This window comes from Lycium ferocissimum, chromosome 2 (assembly GCF_029784015.1).
Source record: "Lycium ferocissimum isolate CSIRO_LF1 chromosome 2, AGI_CSIRO_Lferr_CH_V1, whole genome shotgun sequence".
Lineage (NCBI taxonomy): Eukaryota > Viridiplantae > Streptophyta > Magnoliopsida > Solanales > Solanaceae > Lycium > Lycium ferocissimum.
Window position 1 is genome coordinate 2,016,914 of NC_081343.1, and position 13,264 is coordinate 2,030,177.

General features: G+C 39.5%; 1 protein-coding gene across 1 annotated transcript; it reads left to right on the plus strand.

Annotated features, from left to right (window-relative positions):
• The first annotated feature begins 783 nt into the window (after positions 1-783).
• LOC132032407 (uncharacterized) lies at positions 784-11,204 on the plus strand. Its single transcript, XM_059422032.1, has 4 exons — positions 784-895; positions 9,000-9,131; positions 10,307-10,523; positions 11,126-11,204. Exons 1-4 carry the CDS (start codon positions 784-786, stop codon positions 11,202-11,204), a joined length of 540 nt encoding a protein of 179 aa, XP_059278015.1.
• Positions 11,205-13,264: the final 2,060 nt, after the last annotated feature.

Genomic DNA, 13,264 nt, shown 5'->3' on the forward strand with positions numbered 1-13,264 from the left:
TTAGAATCCGACGACGTAGTCCTGCAACATTTGTAACACATAGCCTATCTCGGTACCTAAGAACTCCATCTGCAGGAACTTCAAATGGCGACTTCTCGTTCTCATGAAACGTATCTCTATAGTGACTCAACTGGGGGTCTTCATATTGGCACTCTCTCACCTCCATATCTCGGGACGAAACAGTTGGGTCGTGGATACCAAATCCTGCATTGCCTGAATCAATTAGGCGAACTCCAAAGCTGGCTAGTTGGTGAAGCTCACGAATTAATTCTTTCTTCTACAGAGGAGCTTCACATAGGCTACCCATTGATTTGTGGCTAAGTGCATCAGCTACTACATTTGCCTTTCCAGGGAGATTAGGAAGAGAAGGAAGGTTAGTGATGCCCGAGAGGGAGGTAGCGGGGCTGGGGCTGATGATGAGGTCGGTGATGAGGGCGGTCAGGGGAATGGGATCGGGGCCTCTTGCCTTCAGGGTCCCTTTGAGTGCATAGATACGCGCTTTGATGAGATAGAGGCCAGGTTCTGGGCGATGCCCATGCCTTCCGGTGGTTCCAGTTCGTCATGTGATGCCGCAGCCTTTGTCACCAAGGATGATTTGAAGGGTTATTTCAACACCCAGAAGACTATAGGAGGTCGCTTGCTTCTATGCAGATAGTCTATTCTACCTTGGCCACAAATCATAGGAAACTTCGGGAGGACTTCGATGCTGAGGTTGCCCGAAATAGATCCCGAGATAAAGTGTTCGTCTATAACTAGAGAGGGACTAAGGCCATATAGGACACCATGCGCCCTGGCATGCCGATTCCCGTGGGCGACGAGGATGACTCTGACAGGGATTCCTTCCTGGAGATACCCCGTGAAGCTGGTGGTGCAGGTGGGCAGGTGGAGGCAGGCGGTAGCTTTGATGATGATGACGCCATGAGCAAGATGGATGATTAAAGACACCTCTCCCCCTTTCCCTTTTGATGATAATATGGTTGCCCATGTTGGGTTCTGCAGTTTTAGACAATCTTTCTTTTTCTTTGGTTTGTTTTGTTTCTCTTGTTTGGATGATGTTGTTTTCTTTTGGGTTTTCGGTTGGCCTGGTTTATGGCTAATGTTTGGATATTTGTTTTAGATGTTGAACTGTTTAGCTTCTTTCCTTTAGTAATGATAGTCGGTTTCGTATTAGCAACTTGAATGGTTCTTGCCCTTGTCGGGCTTGTTATGACATAACTGCTATTTTGAATTGTTCTTTGCTCGTTTATCCGGTACGTTAATTGGGAAACGAGCCGGTGGCGAAAACGGGGAAGAGTTTCAGTCTCCAAATCGGGTAGTACCACTTCGGCTGTGGTTGAGCCGCAAAAGTAGTCGAGGAGCAAAAGGAAGGAGCCGCCTCAGCGGTGGCCTACCCGCTGCAGTGGTAATGCCACAGCGATATGCTAACCGCTGGGGCGTAATATCTGGCACCAATATTATACTAACTTGGATCGTTTCGCGACTAAAATCTTAACTCGACCAACATATATCAGACTTGATTTGAAATACCACTTGCTTTTCGTGCGTAGCTACCAATCGGGCTCACCGAGATACCAATTTGACTGAAGTAGCACGAATTGAAAGAAGGAACAGAAATTTTCCAAAATGCCCTATAGCTTCCCGTGGACGGGTACGGATGTCTACGTACCATTCCACGAGACACTACTAGACATTGCTCTTGTACCTAGTAGATCGGTAACCTAGCTCTAATACCAACTTGTCGCGACGCAATTTGGGACCGTTCGGGCACCTACCTTTCTCACCTCGGGAGGCGAACCCTCTCATTCATTTTTCACATCAATAAAACAACAAACCATTTAACTAACAAATATCTAAGGATAACAGCGGAACTTTGTAATATCCTCATTAACTCAAATGTTTACATAATTTCAACAATACATATTTATAGACTCGATACAATTTTCCATGACCTAATCTAGACTAATACAAGAGCGAATAAGTAAATTTCAAAATGACACTATACTCTAAGACCCAACATCTAATCCAGGAATGAAATGGGAGGAGGCTTTCCATACAAGCACCGCGTAACTCCGCATAAACTTCGATAAAACACTTGAAACAATCTACACCCAAAAAGAGTGTAGCAAGTGCAATATCAGTACAACCACGCGTACCTAGTAAATATCATAGGTCGACAATGGTTAGTAATACATATTGGTAAAGAATTCATGAATAATGATGATAAACACCAAACCCAATCACATATCCAAATACAGTACATCATAACGTCAATATAACTTGACCCACAACTACTCTCCAATGAATTATAAGTTGGCCAATCACCTACATAGGTTCTCAACATATTTGCAATTTCCAAGTCGTTTATTTGTGTTTAGGGGCGAACTCATCGTTACGACACCTTTTTATCCTACCTCACTTAGAACAATTTATGAATAGTTTTAAGTTAATTTAACAGACACAAGTCAACAATATAATTCACGAATAATCGAAATCCAAATGTTCGTCGTTGCCCATGTAAAGTATCTAAACCCAATATGATAAGTCTGAGTATATCCAATCCGATCCAATCACCACCGTAGAAACATTACAATCCAATCATCACAACATCACAATCAAATAATAGTTCAATACAGTGCAATAATGGTATGAATGCGATGCCATGCCATTCAAATGACGTGTACAAATGTACTCCGGACAGAATATCGATGTCACGGTAGAACAAGCCAGCATGACTCGTGAAGTCTAAGTGCCACCCGTCCCGGATCTTTGCCCAACAGACAGACGAGACCCTGGCTAATTGATCACAGGGGGAGTCTCACCGACACCACCCTGGGGGACCCTCCGGAGTCCATGCACTAACAACGATTCTAGAATAACATCAGAATCGGCCATGCAACAATGATGCTCGAAATAGCTCATCGGACATCGGCCACCTCACAGTCACTCAAGTAAAAGAGTTTATCAAATATTAGTTTCACACAATCAACGATTCCGAAATTGAACCTCGGACATCGGCTTTCTCACAATCACTCAAGTAAAAGAGTTCATCGAACATCAGTTTCATATAATCAATGATTTCGGAATGGATCTTCAGACATCGCCCTTCTCACAATCACTCAAGTAAAAGAGTTTATCAAATATTAGTTTCACTAAATCCACGATACCGGATCATCACCGAATTTTGGCCATGCATGATGAATATGAGAGAATGCGTGCAATGCATATGTCAATCATCAACAATCAAGTTCAACAACACAAGTACCACAACGGGGTACGCCAATAATGTATCGCATCACAATACCAACAGTGGGTATGCCAATATATATCAATTTAGTGAAGTACCAACAACGGTTATGTCAATTCTGTCCAAATCATGACGATAATAGAAGTCGATAGTTGCCAATTAGACATGCCATCAATACAACACAATCGAACAGTCAAAACACACGTAATGGGGTGGCTAGTTCCAACACACACCAGGTCAATCAATTTATACATGATATTACCATCTCCCTAAATCAGCACATTTATTTAGGACAAGAATCTCACCCTGCACTCGAGTCATTCATCACAATTTAACTATGACATCGATCACTACTATGAATACATGTTATCTTTCCATATAGCATTTAGATTCACTACAATATAATCACGTATTAACAAAAGTTTTCATCGATAGGCACAATTAGATTCCGTCCGCTACTCCCAAGTTACATAAATCCATCGATAATAAACAAAACCCACATCAATACCTAAGGAGTATACATGCCACAAGGCCAAACAAACAAGTCACACACAACAATACCATCCTAGAATTCCATCCCAATTTTTGATTTCCTATACATGCACTCTCCGTTTCTTCTAGTACAATAATATGGAAAACTAACCGGAGTCTATCGAAAAGAAGCCATAACCTACCTCATGGCCGAGCGGGTGCCACGAACATCCGTTGATTCTTCAATTTAGCTACCATAGCGTAACCACACAAGAGGTTTGGAGACACCCATGAGACCCGAGAGTAGTATTTACCATCTAGCGCGTTTATCAAGAATCCCGACATTGATAAGCTAGATATGAAAACTATTTCGCCTTTAGATTCACTTCCACTATGCTAGTTGATCATTCAACCTTTATTTAGGACAATCATGACCATATTCAAGTCACTAGTTTGGTCAATTTTCCATTTTAGGCTTATCTTCAAGAAACCCATTTTCAAGATCCAAAGTAGAGACTTATTTGTGTTTTCAATGGGAAAATAAGGATTAGATTAAGAACCATGTTGGGATAAAGAACAAGGGAAAAATAATCCAAGGGTTTATATCAAGAAGACAAAGGATTCATCTCTTTGGGAACTTAAGAGATACCTGTTTGTGATTCTAGACAAATGACCTTTGATGCGAGTTAATACTAGGAGGAGTGATGGAAGAAGTTAGGGGGATGACCTTCCCAAGAAAATATCATTTTTGGCTCTAAAACTGCCTCATGGGCGGCTGGACCTTTTAGGGTTTGGAAAAATGAAGTTAAATCCCGAAATGTCACTTAAATAGGAGGAACCACTGTACGTGACCGCTGGGGCGGTCTCGTCACCGCTTCTGTGTCAAATGGACTGTTGGGGCGGTCCATGGGGATTCTCTGCTATGCCGCTTTTGCGGGTGACAACCCGTTGCTGCGGCACCGATGGGGCTGCCTGGATGGCTCTATAGCAACAAACTTGGCCCAAGGGCCCGGATCTAATTCTTTATGCAGAACTCATACAATTTCCAGATCAAGTTAACGGTTCTCAAATTGTAAGGGGAGTACAAGCATGTTTCTAGGAGCCGGTGTCACGAATATTTCAAAAATTATTGTAATGATGGAACGGGTCATTATAGATGGTTAATGAAGCTTTATACAACTACCAAGAATGTTCCATAAGGATTAGAGGTCAAACGAATCGAAAAGCACGCGATTTCGCGGAAATGGAGAAATTGGGGCAGTGTGCGGTCGCACATTGAGTGTGCTGAGCTGCATACTGACCGCCAACTTCCTTTTTTAGGTGTACTCACTGGAAAACACCACCCTCAAGTGGTGGAGAGAGTGTGCGGCCGCACTCTTAGTGTGCTAGGCAGCATACTCACCGCCAATTGATTCGGGGAGTGATTTTTTCCACCTTTTTAAATCCCTAAAGAACTCATTTTCATTCCAACCTTCCACACTTATTTCCCCATATTTCTAGAGACTTCTTGAGAGCTCTTGTAGGTTCCCTAACATAGCACACCTTTCCATATCGTCTAAATAGAGAATCAACATCAAAACCTCAAGGTAAATCCATAGCGAGTGATGGTTCTTGCTTCCTTTCAAAGTTGTGGTGAAACTGGTCTTGGAGACAGAGTTTAGTAAGGTGAAATTATACTACTACAAGGTATGTTCTCCATACTATTCTTATGGTTGAGTTGATATAAAGGTTTAATACCCCTTAGAATGGAAAAGAATTAAAGTGGAGAAGCTTTGAGTGTTGCAATGAAGAAGATGACTATGAGGTGAACTCAAAAGGGGATTTTGGTTAAATTTGAGATTTAATTGAATATAACTTCTTAATTATGATATTATGGATGTTGTTAATGTTGTTTGGGAGTTGTTTTGCCATATGGTGGAAGTTGATGAAATAGGGGAAGTGCTACCCAAATTCCGTTAGCCTTTCAGTTGCTCTAGTTTGAACTTAAGAATGTTTTCAAGAATTAACCTTAGTGTGAATCCTCTTGAATGTAGATTTTTCGAACTTTGGAGAGGAACGTTAAGTAGTTAAGAAGACGTGAAGGTATGTAATTGTTATATCCCGTGTTTCCGCACGTTCGGGAAATTTGGACATAATTGTGATTTGTAAGAATAAGACCATGCTTTGATTTTATGAGGTGTGGATGTTGTTGCTTATGAAAAATATTAGTGTGGAAGTCCGGAGGATGGCCAAGGGCAAAATTGGAAATTTCGGAAATTAGTTTCGGAAATTACAAAACGAGATTTGAAGTAATTGGGCTCAAAATAAATAAGAGAAAAATTTGAGCCCAAGTACAAGGGGTGGCCGGCCAACAAAGGTTGGCCCAAGCCCATGGCACATGGAGATCATGTGACCATTTTATGATTAAGGGAGCATGTATATATACATGACTCCACCTTAGAAACTTCAAGAAAAATCAAGAAAAGAAGAGAAAAAAAAGGAAGAGCAATCGGCCAAGAGAGAAAGAAGAGAAAAAAAAATAAAATTCCTAGCCTTCAACTTCAATCCAAAAATCTTGTTCTTCTTGAATTAGTAACAAGTTCAAGACGCTCTTCGACGTGATACCATTAGTTTGGCAAAAGAAGGACGTTTGATAGTTGAAATTTCAAGAAAAAGGTAAGAATCTTGTTCTTTTGTGTTATGGAAGATGTATGTATGTTATAATGATTGGAATGGAATGAGAATTATGGAAATTGTGTGTGTGTGAAGAGGGGTTGTGGCCGTGAGTGTGCATAATTGTGTAGATGATATGAGTTGAATTTTATGTGGTAATCTAGTTGTAGTTATGGTGGAATTTGTATTGGAAGTGAAAGACAAATGAATTTAATTGAATTTAGAAAAAATAGGATGTGGCCGTGGGGTGTATGGAGAAGTAATGGAATATGAATTAAATTTTATTTAGTGTGTTAAGTATGTTGTTGTGGCTTTTGTGATGTAAAGGAAGGTTTAATGAATTAAGCTAGCATGAAAGTTGGTTGTATGTTGTTATGAGAAATTTATGTGATTTTTATACAATTTTTATATAATGATGAAAGTAGGATCTTAGATGTGGATTGCGATTATGATTTATGAAATTGGAAGATGGAAAAAGGTTATGATTATGCATAGTGAAGATTAAGAGGTTTTGGATGAATTATGGCTTGATGGAAACCTTGTGTATTTTGAGAAATGATGATAATTGTATTTGAACGGCCTTGAATTCGTGAATGAATATGGAAACGTTGATATTGGATGGAAAGCGTGAAGTTGAAATGATAGTTAATGCTTTAGGTATAAAGTAGGACTATTTATGTTAATATGTGTTTTGTAGCGATTATTGGTGTTGTTGTTGTTGTTGATGGTGTTGTTGGGTTGTCGTTGGTATATTGAGCCGAGCTACGTCTTGGGAGTGCTATACGTATAGGGAAAGTGCTACCAAAATTTTGGTAGACAAGTATTAAACCAAGATTGAAAGATAGAGTCTCATGAATAGTAACTGGTAAATGTGATCATTTGCAGATTCTAGGTGAAACGGGATTGGAGGTAAAGCGAGCATAAGACGTCCGTAAGGTATGTAAAGCTTACCTATTCTTCATATGGCATGTCCTAGCCCTACTAGGCCTAAAACGGAACCTCGGGGATAATTCTGCCCTTAGAAATCCGAGTTTGAGTTTGCATACTATTCATTCAGCGCAATTGAACTATAATCCTTATAATTGATTTAAAGAATGCTTAAACCTTTGTAACTTTTGCAAATGTAATTGAATCGCTCCGAAACTCTGATGGATGACCTTAGGGAGCCTAATGTTTGTTATTTATGTCTGCCGCCTCGACTTGGCCCGAGGTGGGCCCGCAAGCCCCGAGTCTTTCTTTATTTGGTTTGTTTGGTTCGTTTCCGTATGATATGAAAGGAAAATGTTTGTCTATGACTCCAAGGTCCGTTAGAAATGTTCTGTAACATTATTTGAACGTTCCTCACTACGAATGATACGAAATTTCTCAAAGAATAACCTATGATGTGTTTTTGGGAAAAATTGATGACTTACAAGTCCGCGACTTTTGTATGTTAATTCCGATTAACTCACACACACACACACACATATATATATATATATATATATATATATATATGGTTATGATTTGTGTGTGTGTGTGTGTGTGTGTGTGTGTTACGGACGCGACCTCGCCATAGGTCCGGTTCCGTTTATGGTGTTATGATGTGATATGGCATCGATGCGCATGATTTGATGTGTGTGACTTTGTGATGTGTTCGGAGATGTACGGAGATTTAAGGTATGATGTGTTGTGGCACCGGCGTCGGGGGGTGACCACGTTCGAGCCTTATGCATGATTTTTATTTACATTGTACATTTGCATTCCACATGTGTCCGACATTGTTATTTACGTATTTGTTTATCTTCGACTCATGATTTGGATTACCGTACCTTCTGCTTTGCGTACTACTTTTCCGTGCGACCCCCTTCCTTCTGCGTTTCATGCGCGCGTGTGTTCGGGCGCTCGATTGGGAGATCCCGGTTTAGGCTTTTCATTCTGCTATTTCGGAGTGCTCCCCCGATCCGAGCTCATACTTGGTATATATGTTTTGCTATGTATATGCACATTTGTTGCAGGCCCCGTCCGTCATATGTTCGTATGTTCCGTTTGTCCGTAGAACGTAGTCATATTTGTGGGTCATGGGTCCGGTGTTCGTATGTGATTCTGTTTTGCGTTCTTAAACGGCCCGTATGCTATTATGGCCGACATGGCCCATATGTCTGTATGTATGTGTGTGTCTGGGCGATGTGCATTCCGCTCGTTTTGATTTTGATCTGATGATTTCTGCACGGGCGACCGAGTCGTTTATGTATTTGTATGACATCCGAGTTGCAATAATATGGTAAATTGGATATGCCCTAATACGACAATCTGGTTCGTAAGTTTGTTTGGGTGCCTAAGTAGGGCACCAGTCACGGCCCACGGGGCTGGGTCGTGACAGTAATGCTAACCCTTCTTTCTAAAGGCATGATTTCCTTATGGTAAACCTATACATGATATCCATAATATTCCTACTCCTATACATGCTACAAGTTCATAATTCTCGAGATTTTTATCGTATTGTTGACAATGTTCTTTGTGATGATAATGATAATGACCATGATGATGAGTTCAATTCTAGAGATGCCATCTAAGATATTCGCAATGTCCTATTCCTAGAAATGCTAGAAGTTCATGACTTTCAAGATTCTCAAGTTACTTTTGGTAAAAGCTCTTCATAATAGCGATGATGATAATGATGATGTTGATAATAATGATGAGGCTAATAATGATGCTGATAATAGGGATGAGGATAGTGATGATGTTGCTAATAGTGATACTGATAATGATGATGTTGATAATAGTGATGATGATAATGATGATGTTGATAATAGTGATGATGATAATGATGATGCTGACAATGGTGATCTAATAATAGAAATCGGGGGTTTACCGACTTTATGTCACCCTAATAGTGTTGTAATGTTTCTCTCGAATACTTATGTATTTCATAAATGTATGAAACTATGTTGTGACACCGAGCCTATATGGCCGGGTATGATATCTATTGTGCACACCACTACAGTTGGGTACGGATAACATCGAGCCTTGTTATGGCCGGGTACAAGTGACACCGAGCCTATATGGCTGGGTACGGTATCATTATACACACACACACACACACACACATATATACACATATATTCACACTCATATATATATATATATATATATATATATATATATATATATATATATATATATATATATATATATATATATATGTATGTATGGAATGTTTCCTTTAGAGAAAGGTTGAGTAAGCATGATGAATGTCTTAAGAAGTATTTGAGGTATAAATGATTCATTTATCTTATATTGTTCTTCATATTTCTATTATGTTGTTATTGATGCCTTACATACTCAGTACATTATTCGTACTGACGTCCTTTTGTTTGTGGACATTGCGTTCATACCCGCAAGTAGACAGGGAGACAGACTCGATCCTTAGGCTGCTTTCTAAGAGATTTCCTAGGAGAGTACAATTTGATCCGGAGTTGCAATAGTTGGTATCATTCTTGTGGTGTGCATATATGGGCATAGCGGGGTCCTGTCCCATCATTATGATTTTATGTACTCTTCGTAGAGGCTCGTAAACAGATGTATATAGCTAGATATCTCCTAGCCTTGTCGGCTTGTGTACATATGGGCATAGCTAATGATGTTTATATAAGAGTGCCTTAGCCCGATGGAGTTTGTATTATTAATGCATGATAATTATGAGTTAGCCATGTGGCTTACCTAGATATTATTAGAAAAGCACGATAAGATCCGGGTGCCCGTCATGACCCTCCGATTGGGTCGTAACAAAAGTGATATCAGAGTAGTTCATCCTAGGTTGTGTCTATGAGCCATGTCCGGTAGAGTCTTTTTTATGAGTGTGAAGCGCGCCACACTTATAAACAGGAGGCTGCGGGGAATTTAAGAATGATCGACCTTTCTTTCTATTCTAGATCGTGCGATAGAGTCAAGTTGCAGGGTATGAGATTTCTAGTCCTAACCCTGATTATTTTTGTAGCTGTGAGATCACTTCTATGGGAAAGGAGACAGATAATCCAGGGGCTTCCAGATTAAGTCCTTCTTATGAGACAGATCCATCGGAGAATGCTATTGAGAATCTATCGGAAGTTATGTCCTCTATAGAGACAAACCCGTCTGAGATTCAAGAAGAACTAGCCGAACAGGTGAAGGATAGGCAAGTATTGGGAGATGACCAATTGTGTACCCATATCGATGGTAACCTCAGAACGAGGGTCAAATGAGAATAGTGGTAAATCAGGGAGAGTCAGCATAATTGGTACATTTGTGGAAGGTGTGGGCGCCACGGAGCAGCCTGTGGAGGGGCATCCAAAAGAAGAACTTCCCAACTACCGTTGGACCGATTTGTATCGAATCACTATTCTCGAGTAGGGCCAATGTAAGGGTTTCTGTGGTGGAACCTCAGAATGTGAGTGACTATATAAGGAAGTAAAGTTTATCGCTAAATAATGTGATGTGAGTATTAATTGTAGTAGTAAATATAGATTTATTTATAAAGTGTCAAAGAAAATAAAACAAGGGAAATATATGATTTGTGAGTATGTAAACCTCTTTGAAGGGGGTCGATTGATGAAGAGATTTAGAAGGGAAGGATGGAATTTTATGAAAGGGTGTTTGGATACGATTTATGAGGCGAGCTTTATTATTTTGCATTCTTTTGTAGCAATCATATTTGTGTGGTTGAGTTTCATATCATATGTATTTATATATATATATGGCCTTATAAGGCATGGGATGTATTTTCTGGGTTGTATGCAGATTTGGGACTCTTACAATTATAGAGGAAACTCTGCTGAAATTTCCTGAGGACTTAAGGGGAATTGTGGAAAACCTTTAAGGGGAATTATAAAAAAAAGAAAAAAAAAGAGTGTAGTGTGAAGTAATCAGAGGTAGGATTGACAGTTAGTTATGGAATAAGTTTAATAGATAAGCATTAGTTCAAAAAAAAAGGGAGGGGGGGGGGGGGAAGGAAGGGGGGGGGGGATAATAAGATACTATGGTAGATGAGAGAGGATAGGATATAAGAACGTGAAGCGGAAATGATGTGTCTGGAGTTGAAGGAAATTTTATGTAATGAAGAGAATTAAAGGGAGGAGCAGCCTAGAAAAAGTTTGTAAATCGGAAAAAGGTTGACAAATCTTTGTATGTCTTCGAAAAGATGAGCGACGGAATGAACCTAATATGTTTATGTATATGCATATGCATGTAATACCAATATAGATTGACAAGTTAGATTTCACCCGATGATTAAGGGGGGAAGCTTTTAAGTTATCATGGGCCAGCCCCACCGCCCTTATCGATGCCTCAAAACAATAGATGGAAAGTAATATGTATACTAAAGCTCCTTGCTTGGTAGTTTGTTGAACTTATGACTACGGATACGTTTTGCGTTATAGCTCAGGTTAATTACCAAGAATGGTCACACGATAAGGGTTTGTTATTATTAACACGAAGGCAAGTGCGACGTATAGAAAGGAGGAAAACAAGACTATGGTAATAAGAAGGAGATAAGATTGATCAACAAAACAAAAAGAACGGTAAGTGACAAAGTCCAATATGTGTGATGTGAATGATCAGAATAAGAGGAATATGTCAAAGACAGAGGAATAAAAAGGTAGGAGTGAAGCGATTAAAAAGAACGTTCACTAGTAATAGTAACCTGATAAGCAAAGTACGAGAGAGAATCACACTTTGCGGATATCCCGATACTAAGCATGAATGTTACTGGATGTTATGGGATGATTGAGGTGGATCGTACCATAGGTAACATGTGATTAATTTGATAATGACGAAGAGATATGGGATATCTGATGAGTAAACTACCTTGTGCCCCAAGAAGAAAGCGACTACGTCTATACTATGCAACATCTCCCCAAGAGATTCAAAAAAGGCTACATATTACCCCGTCACTAATACATTGGAGTAGCAGAAGAGAATACGTCTATGATAGTGTGAGCTAGCTAGAGAGGATTATGGAATGATTAACGTTGAGTTTTAGGTCATAGTTTTATCAAAGGAAAAGAATAAGTTATGATCTTGAATGACTAGTGGACTAATCTTATGTACGTATTAAGACGGTAACAAATGGAATTACATCCCAGGTGAGCTATGCGGCAATGTCTCCAGAAAAGATCATTAAGAAAAAGCAGACTACGAGGTGGCAAGTTATGGACAATGCGGTAACGGAAACATAGATTAGTCATAAGCTATATTGACGAGAGTGACTAATGCATAAGACTTTTTATGTGTCTCAATGAAATTACGGTAAGAAACATTATGATAAGGGCATCTACACTATCACTTAATGGTTGTAGAAATCAGACGACAATAAAATAATTAACCCTCAACATTACAGGGCAGTGTGACGAGTAGAGACGTAAGGATAAAATGATAAAAGGTACAGATCGAAGGACGAAAGAGGGGCGGAAAGTTCAAGATGGTAGTTTGTAAAATAAGGTAGATTATGGAACAGAACTAAAGGAGGGGCTTATGATAGAAGGAAGGCATTAACCTCAATATAATGATAGATGTGAAACAGAGAAGGTTACATAGATAAGTGTTGATTCTATATGACCATAAAGGTGTACTCTTAAGAGGTTCACTACGGGACATGATTAACATCGGACTCCAAACCCCTTAGGATGATACATCATACGAGTACTATAACTTTTGTTTAGGTATAAGATAAGTGAAAACAGGCACTCGAAGAGAATTCCGAGGATAAGAAGAAGTTTCCTAACTATTATATACCTCCGAGGGTCTAAGAGATGAAATGATATCGATATGTAACAAAAGATTCACATGGTTGATTTAGTCATACGGGTATAGAGGCGATGATTATAAGAATAAAATTTTGGGAAGAATTAAATGGTAAGAATGAAAGGTATCGAGAATAAT